The 15159-nt window shown below is 44.6% G+C and overlaps 1 protein-coding gene across 1 annotated transcript in view; it reads right to left on the reverse strand.

Annotated features, from left to right (window-relative positions):
- Positions 1–297: 297 nt before the first annotated feature.
- Positions 298–15159, reverse strand: part of LOC308296929 (protein FAM53B-like) — a 43690-nt gene continuing 28828 nt past the window's right edge. Inside the window, exon 5 of the mRNA XM_080740284.1 lies at positions 298–1633. Coding sequence (XP_080596410.1) covers positions 1295–1633 — 339 coding nt within the window. The 3' untranslated portion in view covers positions 298–1294. The remainder of the gene's footprint in view (positions 1634–15159) is intronic.

The raw sequence follows: 15159 nt of genomic DNA on the forward strand, positions 1-15159 counted from the left end.
AGGGGCTATTGGACACAATTGACCGTTGAACGAGTGAGCTCCTGTGAATTGCCTCTCTAATGTGACTGGACTGAGCGTGTATTGCGAAACAGCCCAAGAGCATCTGGAAACTTCTCTTATTCACGCTTTTGATGTGTCATGTATTTTCTGCTGCCATCATTGTGTTGTGATTAAAGGCATAAAAACTTTCAAGAGGACTGCCAAATGTTAATTAGCCGTGCTAAAACAAAACAAGACAAGCGTCTGGAGTTTGCATTTATTTCATGTCTATTCTGTTGACAGAAAGGCCTTGTTTTCTTGCTCCTTCACAAAAAGGTAATAAAAAAACACTTAGAAAAATATACATTGATATTAGAACTGAAAACTTGAGATTCAGTGTTTATTCAAAATATACATTTTGTTTGCATATTAAGAAACTAGAGAAAAAGTTGGCTTCGGTTCAGGCTAGATTTTCTGAGGTGAAGTAAGAGAGCCAAGTTGTCCAACAGAAGGCATTGTGGGTCATTATCCAAAATCTTAAAGCTTATTTAAATTCAGCAACGCAGTGTCGGCATCTCTTCTCGCTTGTACACAACATGAATACCAGGGTCAAGGGGGTGTGCTCTGTGAGAACGCTCTATGACTCTTTACTATCGCTTACCCCTCTGTCTCTCCGTGTCCTTCATGTCCTCTCTTTCACATAAACAAAAAGCAAACTAAGAAACAAAAACAAAAACTTATGGGCCAAATATAGAACTGCCCAGCTACAGCTACTGCTACAGTACTATGACCCAAAGGTTAGTTGACTTTGGAAAGGTCCTCAGGTTGAAAAGAGAGAGGGGGGGTTTTGAGGTTCTCTTAAGACTATATCCCTTGCTTTCCCCTCTCCTGAGTTAAGCCAACTATCCAAAATGAAAGCTAGCGAAGCCCTCGCGCTCTTTGATTCAGACAAACAACGAGACTGTTCAAGGCAACTGTGTGTCATTAAGACATAATCCAAAGAGGTTTACACATCCCAGTCCAACGTCCAACATACTTTGTCCTTAACTCATCCGGTACGTCACTTTCCTTGTTGTCATTCCCAACAACGGTCCCTTTCAACGTTTCCATAACATTTTCTCCTTCCTTCAGTCTGTGTTTCCATGCTTTTGGTCATACCCCCCCCAACACGCACGCACACACACATACACACGCACACAAACACACAAACAGTTGTTGTTTTGAGACACTCCTGTCGTGATGTACCTCCGTTTCCTGAAAACATTCTCATGTCCCTTTTTTAGTCCCCTTTTTTAGTCCCCAACATATGAACGGTTCAATTCCTCTCGATCTGGTCGAGGTCCAGCTCTCCGCCCAGCTGGAAAATGTCCCTCTGCGTCCCACAGTCACCCTTCCAGAGGGTGCGCTTGTGGGCGTCCGCTACGCCCGCCGCAGGGGACCCGGGCCTGGAGTCCATGCTGCATGCAGAGTCGCTGTCCAGCTCCTCAAAGGAGGAATCCTCCTCCTCCTCCTCCTCCTTCCGCTTGGTCTCCTGCCGGGGATCCAATCGCAGGTCGGACACGGAGGTGAAGTCTGAATCTGATTGGCCGGTGCTCCAGAGGGAGGGAGGAGGCAGTCTTGATTGGCAGCTGAGGCTCTGAAAGGTCTGAAGTTTCTGTTTGGGAGAAGAAGAAACACAGCAATGATAGTAATGGTTAGTGATGGGCAATCCCGTTCATTTCAGTGAACGAATCGTTTCGTTCACGATCACGGTGATCGTTCAAGTTCAGGAAGTTCAAACTCTCCTGAACTTGAATGCAGCGTCTTACGTTGACAGAATTGCCCTCTCTGTGTAGAAATCCATGCAGTTACGCCACATCTCCAGTATTCACTTGATTAGGCTTTGTTCAGTGTGGTGTCACGCACCGAAAATAGCCGTCCTCCAAGCTCACAGTGCGGTGGTCTGGAGGTCTGCTATTTTCGATATTTCCACCAAAAGGCCCTTTAGAAATTTCAGCCCCTGCCTCTCTTAACACATATGGTGCCAACCCCGAGTTTCCCGAGTTTAGGCCGTTTTTGAAGAAATGTTTTTTGGACCTCCAGAAATGTGTTAGGCATGATCGCGATCGCGAAATTGCATGTTTAACCCCCATACCAACCCATTCTTTCAAACATGGCAGCCATGTTTGTTTACATCTGAAGAAAACATAATGGCTGATAAATCATGAATGCCTGAACGGATTTCCAAGCGGATTTTTTTGTTTGAAAGCTGTGAACAGTGGGCACACACGTGGTGCATCATCTAGGCATGGGCGTGCACGATCCGTGCACTATAAATTACATGGAAGTCTATGGAGACCATGGCATCGTGGGACATTGAAGAGAAAAAATCACACCCGTGTGAACTGAGCGGTGGTTCTCCCCCCCCCCCCCCCCCCCCCGTGTGTGTGTGTGTGTGTGTGTGTGTGTGTGTGTGTGTGTGTGTGTGTGTGTGTGTGTGTGTGTGGGGCCTGGACAACAGCGCCCCTCCCTTAACATGTGTGGTCAGAAAAGGTACTACACAGGCTTGAGGCTACATACAGACCCACCCACATACAAACTAACATTCCTACACACACGGCCACGCTATGGAGACGGTGTGACCACCGCTCAAAAATCATGGCACCAAAAAAGTTAACATTCTCTGCACGTCCCTGATCATGGATTGTAGATGGGCTATTTTCAGCGAGCAACATCGAGTATAAATCGGGCTTAATGAAGACGGAGGCTGAGCTATGACAGCTTTTGGAAGAAACCTGACCTCGTTGGGGTCTTGCGGTATGTGGGACCGTGGGCTTGTGTTTCGCTGTGCGTAACCAAGTTCTCCCTCCACTGTAGTGAGTAGGGAGTGTAGTAGGCACTGACGCGCATGCGCACAAACACACACACAAAACCCCAATAGCCACAGAAACACGTGTAAATGCACATTATGCGAGAGGCAGAACTTGTGGAGATACACTATACAGACTGAGGTCAGTTACAAAACTACAAAGGTATCCTGTTCCTCTCTACTACCTATTCCTTTCTTTCTGTGTCGCCGAACACCCAAGGGAAAGATTCTATAACACACATGGTTTCAGATAGAACCCAACCTTGTAGGAAGTATTTTTGGCTCAAGTCATTGTTATTCACTGCTGCTACCGTGATACTTTTCATCTCTAGGTTTACTCAGTGTGCAAACTCTGTGTGTGTGTGTGTGTGTGTGTGTGTGTGTGTGTGTGTGTGTGTGTGTGTGTGTGTGTGTGTGTGTGTGTGTGTGTGTGTGTGTGTGTGTGTGTGTGTGTGTGTGTGTGTGGGGGCTTGCAAAGCTATCTTTGTGGGGACCTCATGTCCCCACAAAGATAGTACAATCCAGGGAAAAAAACGTGTGGGGACAAATTAATACGTCCCCACAAGGTCTTTAGGGGTTAGGTTAAGGGTTAGGGTTAGGGTTAGGGTTAAAATGAATGGAATGTCCCCACAAAGATAGTAGACTATGTGTAATGTCCCCACAAAGTAGCAATTGCAAACCTGTGTGTGTGTGTGTGTGTGTGTGTGTGTGTGTGTGTGTGTGTGTGTGTGTGTGCGTGTGTGTGCGTGTGTGTGTGTGTGTGTGCGTGCGTGCGTGTGTGTGTGTGTGTGGGTTACGCTATGGAACGTAAAAAAGTGTGCTCACATTTCAACGTGTAAATTAGAGAAGGTGTGAATAGTCATTGAAATGGCTTGTGTGTGTGTGTGTGTGTGTGTGTGCGCGCGCGTGTGCGTGCGTGCGTGCATGTGTGTGTGTGCTTGGTTATTAACACTTGACCTTGACCCCACTAACCCCTCCACCCCAGACACAAACAGCCAGTAAAAAAAGAAAAACACACAAAACACAACTTCACCACCCACTCTACCTTATACGTCGCTAAAACAACAACTCTCGACCACAACGCTCAAACACACTGAACATGCGCTTTCTTTCCTCCGCCGTTTGCAATGTCATTGTTTAGTCATTGTTTCCCTGGAGTTCCTCCTCCCCGTGGGGGGAGTGAAGGGGTTAATGATCCCCGGGAGGGAGGGAGGGAGGGAGGGAGGGAGCAGATGTTGGAGGCATGGAGGCGAATAAAGATGAGCTCCCATCCAGGGGTGTCGCACCAAATTCTGTGCCCTGGCCTGGCTGCTTTAACTATTGAAAAATAGCAGATATACAAGCTCACAGCGCGGCACCGAGTGCCGCGCTGCGAGCTTGTAGATCTGCTATTTTTTTAAAATCGTGAACATTTTTTGCAAGTCTTTGAATATTTCAAATCCTTCTAAGGTTTTTTGAAAAGCCTATATGTTTCTATGTCAGTGGTGGTCAAACCTTTTCATGTGAAGGACCCCCAAAATGATTATGTATTTGGCCACGGACCCCCATCTCAAAATATTTAGTTCCAAGGACCCCCCCAGAAACAAAATTTGAGTTACAAATGTTCGCTTAAAAAAATACATATATTCAAAGATTTGCACACATTCTCACGACTTTTCAAAAATAGCAGATCTACAAGCTTGCAGCGCGGCACTCGGTGCCGCGCTGTGAGCTTGTAGATCTGCTATTTTTCAATAGCTAAAGTATAAAATAATTCCAGGCCCCTCCACCTTGGGCCCTAGTAACTCAGTCCCACTTTCCCCCCCCTTGTGACGCCCCTGCTCCTATCAATGGAAGCCCAAACTCAATGTGACAGACAGCTCTGGTGCTCCGTGAAGCCTGATTATTATCGCTACGGTGCTGTTGAGCACTGAAAATAGCTGATCTACCAACACTGTTGTCCGAGTAAATATACGTTTTTCATTTCCTACATAAATTATATACTATGTATATATACAATGTTGGAATTGTTTTTAATTGATGAAAAGTTGGGACTTTTTCGGGGTTTTTTTTATCTAAAAAAAAAGGAAAAAATATATATATTAACTTATTAAGATAAAAACAAATCCTAAAGGGTCTCTCAACTTTTCATCAATTATAAACAATTCCAAAAATGTTCATGAATAAAATAAAACACAAAAGTAGTGAAAATAGCAGATCAGTGAGCTTGTAGATCTGCTATTTTCACTAGTTTGTGTCTAATTTCTCTTTCGGGTCCTGAGCTAAAATGTTTGGGAACCACTGATCTTTTAGAGTGGGTGGTGAAGTTCACAGCGTGTCACCCCGCGGCCGCGTTAGCAGACCATCGCTTTTCCTGTTACAGCGCACAGGGAGTCTCCGATTCCATGGTGTCCTGTTTACAGCTTTTCTTTTCTTTTCTGCACCAGATTCTCGTGCTTGTCTGCTGCTTGAAAGAGACAATACGTGTATTTCCCCCCCTGAGCTATAGGTTTGCTCGCTTTGGCTGGATTCTTTTTAAGTGTACTAAGCTGATTGATACAGGGGGGAGGGAAGCGGACGGAACCACAGAAAGGTCTCATCTCGAGTCCGGCTCCACTGGTGCAACCATAGATATCAAAGGGGGCTTGAGCCCCTGTCTGTAAAAACTGCCCTTTCCAGACCATGAATGCAGTTTTTACTATGGTGAAAGAAATCCAAATGCCCTCTTTCCATGCCATACCTGAAGACAGCATTCAAGAGCGAATTGCCTTGTCAAAACTCTCCTGAACTTGAATGCAGCATCTCATGTTGAAAGAATTTTCCTCTCTGTGTAGAAATCCCGGCTGTTACGCCACATCTCCAGTATTGACTTGGTTATGCTTAGTTCAGTGTGGTTTCACACACCGAAAATAGCCGACCTCCAAGCTCACAACGTGTCGCGCTGCGACGCGTTGGTGTCGCGCTGCGAGCTTGGAGGTCTGCTATTTTCGGTGCTTCCACCAAAAGGCCCTTTTGGAAACTCCAGCCCCTGCCTCTGTATAACATTCTCTGCGCGTCCCTGTGTGCAACTACTTGAGGGCACGGTGTGACAGCTGGGAGCCATGATGGAGGCTTCACTGTAGTTACCCCACTGGAGTGGAAAAGAGGATTTCTTTAGGCCTTTCTCTCTCTCTCTCACTCTCTCTTTCTTTCAATCCTCTGTAGTACCTCACTACTAATTATCACAGGAGAAGGAGACCAGAGGAATGAGAGAGAGAGAGAGAGAGAGAGAGAGAGAGAGAGAGGGGGGAAAAGAGGAAGAGGCGGCTTCTCCACAATATGCTTCCTATTAAATTCTCTAGGGCTGAGACCGGGATTGGGGAGGGGTTTTAGTGTTTTAGTTCACTGCAGCTTTGCCTTTCTTTTGTTTATTTGAGCATACCCCCACCCAGTCCCAACACATACACGCACGTACGTACGTACGTACACACACACACACACACACACACACACACACACACACACACACACACACACACACACACACACACACACACACACACACACACACACGCACACGCAGGTTCCATGCTGTTCAGGCCAACCCCCGGGTGGGTTGAGTTGGCTATTTAGTAGATGTAATCCATTTCAGATTATTAATTATCGGGAACAAATACTTAATCGAATCATTCGGATTACGCACCAACTCTGAAGCTGGGAACAAAGAACAACTTTAATAGAGGAATATTTTGTTCCAATTTGGATTGAATCAGGGACTTCGCCTGCGTTGCAAATTAGTCTCGGCTATGAACCCCATATACTGTACAATGCAATATTCATGGTTTTTTACAACTTTATAAATTGTTTTTTTGTATTGTACCAGTCAAATAAGCATACAAATAAATACATTTTCCAGTGAAAAGCACTGCTGTGTTAGATTGGACAGATGGAGCCACTGGCGAGGTGCAGACAAACAGGGCCACTGAAGGCCATGAAGAGATTAGAGGAAATGTCCCCTTGATAATGGAGGACAAGGCCAAATAGTGGGATCAGCCCCGCTGCATGGCAAAATCCCCACTGTTCATTTACTGTGAGTAGGGCTGTCACGATTATGACATTTTACATGACGAATAATTGTCATTCAAATAATTGCTGTTGTACATTTTGTACAACAGCAATCTGTGTGTGTTGTACACACACACAGATTTGACACATGACCTAAATATACAAAGAAATTACTGACATATTTGACAACTTTATACTTAAAAAGAACATTGATAGATGCGACGCATTGTGAGCTTGTAGATCGTCTATTTCCACAATTGTTTAAATGTTTGAAAATATATGAAAGATTTTCAACATGGAAACGATTATGACGATTATGACTAAATGGTTTGGGAACCAGGGGACAGAAAAGGGGAAGGGGAGAGTAGAACCAACACAGCAAGGCAGAGGCAATAACACCTACACAGTTCCCAGACTGACTCCCCCTTCATTATCCATGAGTGCGTAAATCTCCTGCTCTTTGTATACTGTATGCATGGCTATGTGTCTATATCTGTGTTGCAATAATCCTGACCTGTCTACTCCAGCAAGAATGCCGACACAGATAGATATGTGACTGTCTATGCTCGCACGTGTCACATTTATGTGTGTGTGTGTGTGTGTGTGTGTGTGTGTGTGTGTGTGTGTGTGTGTGAGTGAGTTCATTCATTCATTCATTCATTCATTCACAGAATCAGGCAATCATTCATACAATCAATACATTTGTTTTCATGTTGTCCCAAGACCCATCCCGTACTCACAGTATTATAGGACACTAAAAAAACGTAACTATACAAAGTTACATTCACTTTTCAATTCTATTACTGAAAGCTGCTAGATAGAGTGTGTGTGTGTGTGTGTGTGTGTGTGTGTGTGTGTGTGTGTGTGTCTGTGTGTGTGTGTGTGTGTGTGTGTGTGTGTGTGTGTGTGTGTGTGTGTGTGTGTGTGTGTGTGTGTGTGTGTGTGTGTGTGTGTGTGTGTGTGTGTGTGTGTGTGTGTGTGTGTGTGTGTGTGCGTGCGTGCGCGGGCGGGCGGGCGTGCGCGAGTGTGTGTACTCAATCCGTGGCATGTCTCAACAGCACCCACATAGTAGGTGTTCCTTGTCGCTCAGCTATGATCACCATGTCTGCCATCCCAGGAATGGAATGAGATGGAGATCAGAGAGTCAGACAGACGAACGGTGTGTAGCAGAGGAGAGAGGGAGGAAGGGAGGGAAGTCAATTTGTACGAGTTTGAACGGTGGCCAACAAATAGATATTAATAGACAGGTCTGTGTGCCAGCCTCCCACCCAGCCACCCCACACACACAGAATAATACCCCCCTTTTCATCTGTCTAATTCGCCTCTTCTTAGCCCCACTAGATTCCACGTAGTTTCATCTTTTGACAGCACAATCATCAGTATATTTTGGATTCATGTCAATTTGTGTTTTCAGATATTTAACCACTGGAACTGTCACTACTTAATAAACTTGACCTTTCACTCTGTACTTGGTCTGCTCTTTTTCCCCTCTACACCAAACCTCTTTACCGATAATAGCCGATCTACAAGCTCACAACGCCTCGCGCTGCGAGGCGTTGTTGAGCTGCTATTTTTTTGGCAAAAGTTCTCAGAATAAGGACACTAGGGTTCAAGTGGTTTATATAAAAAAGGAGGAAAAAAAGGTTTCTATCACACAAACATTTGGAGGAGTCCCTATAGTGACTCTGAGGACCCCCTGTTGAAGACCCCTGTTCTATACTTTGTAAAAGAGAACCTGAGTTCACAGAGTTCACTTCACACTACACCAAATCTCTTTCCCAGGAATAACCAATCTACAAATCAAGATAGGGATGCCGGGTTGAAGGCGGTTAATCTGCAGACTATCATTTGGAGGCTAAATGATTGCACTCGCTGCGTCATAGAACACACGGTGCACCACAGGCCCCATGAAAGGCTGTTGCATGCTTGGACACTGCAGGCAGAAAGCTCCCATACACACCTGACAAAGTATGAAGGGACAGTGTTTTCTGCTGGTGTTTCAGTCCGAGTGTATCAAAGGGTTATTACTGAGGTTAGGGTTAGGATTAGGGTTAGGTTTAGGCACTCACTACACTGAGCACACACCCGGTGCGCATTTCCGAACGCACCCTTTGATATACTCGGACTGAAACACCAGCAGAAAACACTCTCCCAAAGTATGAAACGCGAAATAAATAAGTAGTAGCCTAAAACCTTAGACCTGACCTCAGTCCCAAGAATGTTACCCATCAGGTTTTGTGCGTCCGCGTTGGGAACAAAAGCATTTAAACTTGAATGAGGCGATTCTGGTGGTGCAGTGGTAAAAATGTCCACCACTGCGGAGTCTGGTGGCTTGAATGCAACGCGGTGCGACGGTTTTATCGAGTGAGTAGTCAGTGTTTGGGGGAGGGAAGCCAGGGATGGGTGATATTTGTCACTACACGTAATCCCTCCGGGCTGAGGTCGGCACCTGTCAGCAGGGAATGTTGGGTGGGAGGAGTAAGGTCACAAGCTTCTATGTCCTCCCGGTGGGGGCTCCTCACTGGCAGGTGAGCCAGTAGGATACAACAGCAGTGACAACACACAGCAATGTGTGTGGGGATTGGCATAACAACAAAATTAGGGAGAAACAACAACAAATTTGATATGTGTAAGACGGTATTAAAGCCTTTCAGTTTTGGGTGAACGAACAAAAGCACACACAGACAGGATGATCCGACCCACACAATGTCACGTTTTTCCCAATGCGGGCCCACAACCTAAAATGAGTTTGACACCCCCGATTTAGCTGCTGGCCCAGAGTCAGACTGTGAAAGATTACATTCCACAGATGACAGACCTACTATTTCAAGACAAAAAGACAAGGGCCGAGTCAGGACGCTAGCCAAATACATGGCAGTCAGTGTTGGAAAAAGTACTCACATATTTTACCTTAAAGGGGCACTCCACCACTTTTCAACCTATGTTCATATAATTGGTCCTCACTCAAAAATTGCTTTTCTTTCTTTTCTTTTTTTTTTTTTCTCAGAGGAGGGCTGTGGGCAGGTCAGAAACCCATTGTCTTGTGACATCATCGATTGCCAATCCAGCTTATAGAAACTGCAGGCTTTCTATTCCTGAAAAGTTGCAATTTTAAAGTGGAAGCCATTGTTCTCGCGATAATAAAAATCTAAATATTTTTTTCAAAAATATTGATTTTTTTTTTTTGGGAAAATGATGATGTCACAAGGCGATGGATTCTGAACTTCCCACAGCTCTCCTAGGAGACTTGGACTGAGTAGAAAAAAATTGTGATATTTTATCATGAACATTAGTGAGGACCTATTAACTCATCTGGTGCCGATCCCGAACTAGTTCGGCTTTATTTCAATCCAATACAATCTTTTTTTTATTAATTCACTTACCCCGAGCTGCTTGTAGAGTCGTGGGTGGTCCTGGCTCGCTAGCCGCTAGCCAGCTAGCCGTTCTACTCTGTCCGACGATATATTCCATTAAAAATGGTTTAAAATACATTTTTGAGCTCCCCAATGTTCACCTGATGTTCGGCGCCGCTTCCGATGAGTACACGAGTGTGCCGATCCCGAAGTAGTTCGGCTTTATTTAATTAAATGAATAAAATGATAAGAGGCCTTCTGAAGCCTGGCCTGATTTTTGTAGCTACTAGCCGAAAGCTAACAACGTCCCGGCCGGCCGTAATTTGCGAACGCAATCGCCAATCTCCGCCTAATCCAATGAAAGACCGCATCTTTAAAGGCTTATATCTCTTTTTTGTGTTTTAGGAAAGCGGCGCGAGGTTTATTTACGGCGAAATCGCCCAAAAATGATCTTTTAGATGACAAAATGGGAATAGCCATTCTGTTAGCATCTTCATCCGGGACATTTCCATGCCGTGCATGAACGTGAGCACGTGAGGTCCTGGAAGCTGAAGTCCTGGAAGCTAAAGCGCTCGCCTATGAGAGATGCGCTGGCATTCTTTGGCCCCTAGAGGGCGCTGGCACTCAAAGAGTTAAGACAGGTTGAAAAGTGGTGAACTACTCCTTTAAGTAAAAGTATCAATACTGAATATATAGAAATACTCTGTTACAAGTAAAAGTCCGGAATTCAAAATGTACTTTAGTACATGTATGAAAGTGCTGGCATCAAAATGTAATTACTCATTATGTAGAATGTCCCATTTCCACGTTTTCAAAAGTATACAAAACTTTTGAAAATAGCAGATCTACAAGCTCACAATGCGTCGTGATAAAACACATTGTGAGCTTGGTTGAAGTGTTTAATGTAAGTTTTTGTAATAATAATCAATCTACAAAGTAACTAGTAGCTAAAGTTTCCAAATAAATGTAGTGGAGTAAAAGTACAATATTTGGATCCGAGAGTAGAAGTAATAGTATTGGAAATTGGAAATACTTAAGTAAAGTACAAATACTTCAACATTGTACTAAAGTAAATGTACTTAGTTACTTTACACCACTGTTAATGAGTAGGGATGGAAAGAGGAGCGGGGAGATTAACTTGACTGGCGGGGAGGATATTTTAAGAATTCTAGGGCCAGGCACTCTCAAATCCCTACGGTAGCTACGCTATGGTCCATTAGCATGGCATGCATCCTCACAATTCACACCCGGCCTCAGTGGTGTGGCTGAACAAGATTAAGGGCCAAACTACATGATGTTCCACTGACTGTTTACACCAGTGACCTGCCCACACCCAGAGCTGTCGACGTACTGTAATAGTCCACTGGTTCCCAAACACTGGGTCAGGAGCCAGGACCCATTTGTGGGTCGCAGACAGATTTGTATGATGGGTCCCTTTGTTTTTTTGTTTCCTACATTTAGTTCATTAATATCTTTCAAAAACATTCCCAAAAAAGCTTTTATAAACATAAATCAATGATCTTTTTCATAATTTCATGAAGAAATCAAAGAAAGGTCTAAGAACACAAATGTTTAAGAAGTACTGAAAATAGCTGATCTACAAGTTTTGGGTCTCGAGCTAAAATGTTTGGGAACCAGTGCTATAGCTTATATAATACATAGTCAAATCCTTAGTCTAACTCTGAAATTGTGTGTAACTTTTTGGATAGAAGAAAGAGCTGTGTAGTGATAACATGACTGTCTTAATTTAGCCCAGTGTGTCAGCATGTCAATTCTCAGTTTCTCACATTGAAAAAGCCATAATAACCTTTGAATATACAGTCTAGATTCAATAACATACTGTCTCAAACATATCATCATGTTTATTAAATCAGTCCCCATGATTTGAGCAAGATGGTTAAGTTAAACAATGTTGAACACCAGAAACGTGAGGGGATGGGGGGTGGCACGAAAAAACTCCCCCCACAATTCAGAATTCCCACAAGAGGCAGCAGTAAAATCTCATCTGCTCCCAAGCTTGACTGTAATTCTTGTGCGCTGTCTGCACTCGGACAGGCGCAGGTTGTAACCAGCCCCACGTTTCCACATTATCGCTTTTATTTCCACACACTCAGCCAGCTACAACTAGCGTTCTGAATGGTACTGCCCGAACAACCACTATGTTGTTCGTCAACGTACAAGACAACAACTGGAATCTTGCACAGGCACTTACTTCTATTGTGTGTGTGTGTGTGTGTGTGTGTGTGTGTGTGTGTGTGTGTGTGTGTGTGTGTGTGTGTGTGTGTGTGTGTGTGTGTGTGTGTATAAATACTGGCCACCGTACTTTGTTTTTCAGGGTGGTGTAGCATGACCCTGCTTGTTCAGACACACGCTGTACCACTGGTAACGTTGGTGGTGATTCATTTCCTCTCTCTGGACTATGATCTGGCATGGTAATCAGTAAGATAAAATAGTTATAGCCAGGTAAAATGGAAAATGTGTGTGTGTGTGTGTGTGTGTGTGTGTGTGTGTGTGTGTGTGTGTGTGTGTGTGTGTGTGTGTGTGTGTGTGTGTGTGTGTGTGTGTGTGTTTTGTGCGTGCGTGCGTGTGTTAGGGATGGGACGATACGCAATATTATCGTTTATCGTGATAAAAAACACTTGCGGTAATCGTATCGTGGAGATTTAATTATCGCCCACCGTCATGCACTGGGTTCAATTCACCTTTTATTTGCCGAGCTGCATATCGGTACCACTTTAACCCTCTAGAACTGGTAAAAGGTACTTATAATATACGTACTATATACAGTCTTTTTTCCCACTCGCTATCAAATGTCGTTTCCCAAAAAATAGCCGATCTACAAGCTTGCGTTGTGACGCGTTGTGAGCTTGTAGATCTGCTATTTATTGGCAAATGTTCCGCCCCAGGATAATGGATTTTGATTATCGCGATAATATAGTATTGCGATTTATTTTGTCACAATAATCGTGATATGAAATGTTCATATCGTCCCATCCCTTAAGACAAAGCGTGATGATCTACTGAGCAAAGTTTTTTGTTCATCGTTCATCATGTGCAAGACAGTGAGCATGTAAAAGCGCTGTTAGATGTGTATCTGGTTTCGCCCGTGTGAAGTGGTTTACAACAACTGATCCAACCTGCACCGCCTGATGCCCTCCGGCAACGCCACACACAATCGAGCAACCCGTGCCCCGTACAAGACTCATAACAGTAAATAAAAAATGACTTATATGTTTATTACTGAGACCAGATACCTCTCGAAGCCATAATAATACACGCCTACACGCTGCTGGAGAGGCATGCTCAAGAGAAAGGCAGAACTTACTTAGTGTGTGTTTGTGAAACGCATGCACAATTGCGCATGCATATTTTTATAGTAAATGTGCTTGTATTCAGTGGTCACACTTGTGTGAGTGTGTGTGTGTGTGTGCACGTGTGTGTGTGCGTACGTGCGTGTGTTTGTGATCAACATGCTTGCTTTTGCCTGCTTACTGGCTGGCAAGGATAGAGGAAACATGCTTGCTAGGCTCCATTACCAACCTTGTTGATCCAACCCTGGCTAGAACCTGATGGTGACCGACTGGGAACACAATTCTTTTGGAAAAGGAAGGGAGGGGAGAGGGAGAAATTGATGGTACGTTTTAATAGAGAAGGGAAATCCTCCGCTCTTTGAGCACCTTTACTCCATTGTGAGGAAAGGCTGAGTTGGACTGAAGACACGCAACAGATAAAATCCTGATGGGATTTGGGGCCTGGCCAGTAGAACTATATGTTGTTACAGAAACTTGATGTCTTAATGGCTAGAGTGTCTAGTGACGGTCTAGCAGTGACTTGGAGTATAGGCAAAGTGACCAGCAAGGGCTTCAACCTTTGGATGGCCCTGTTTACCCAACAGAGTAAATGAAATGATAACCGGAGCTGGGCCTGCTAGAGCGTGGAGCAAAGCAGCGTGACCGACCACGAGGAATGCTCCTTTAGCAAGTGCCACTTTGCAAACCCGGAGTCGAGAGCGAGGTCCGACAACACTTAGCGACGAAGCCTCAGACCTGACGACCCAGAAAACCTAATTCAGCTTGATTTAATCCTGATCCCTGATCAGATGCTGAGTGAATGGGGGTGGGGGGACAAGTTGTGTTTGAAGAGCTCTTGAACTTTCCCCTGCGACTAAGAACAGAGAGGTATTTGTCCCGGTAATTGTGCTTTGGCCCGAGCTGCCTAATGCGTCGGAGTAGACTCTGAGGCATTATATGGGTATTAGAGCTAAGCTGATGGCTGATTTACATTTAATCAACGCAAGAAAATGATACCAAACTCCACAAAACCGGATGAGTCACCACACATTAGGCGCAGGAAGAATGACGTAGCCAGTTCAGGGGGGAGATCTAAGAGGTTGGCGGCGCGCCCCCAGGTGGGCGGAGTATTATATTCCGCCCCCCACTCAGAGTATATCTAGGGTACTAACCCTACAGTGCTTCAGTTGCTAAACTCAGCGCTGCAGGACACACACAGGTGCCACACCTGTTGCTGCTGGAAGCGTACTGCTGCCCATGCACCGCTCCGAGAGGGTGCCTAACTTGGCTGAGTATTTCTGGCTGTTTCTGCTATCTACTATTGCTTATTTCATGTTCTTAGCTGCCAAACTAACCTAGTTAAGAAGCTGTGTTCTGGCCAGGTTGTATGGGAAGGTTGAGGTTGTTATTCTGGTAATCACTGAATGCTAGAAGTTGTGTTCTTGGCCAAGTCGCATGGGTAGTTTTGAGATTGTTATTCGGGTAATCGCTGATTCTAAAGTTTCAAGGTCCATATTGTCTTGCTAAAGTTGCTGGTGCCCCAGCTGAATTCTGTACTTCAGTCATGTTGCTAAAGCTAATCTAAAGGTGCTACGGGCTTGCTAACATGGCTAAATGTATACTAAGGAGGATCATAGAAAGTGGGCTGTGGCTACGGGCTAAATGC

Source organism: Nannobrachium achirus (assembly GCF_963921795.1).
Source record: "Nannobrachium achirus genome assembly, chromosome: 13".
In the NCBI taxonomy this organism is placed as follows: domain Eukaryota; kingdom Metazoa; phylum Chordata; class Actinopteri; order Myctophiformes; family Myctophidae; genus Nannobrachium; species Nannobrachium achirus.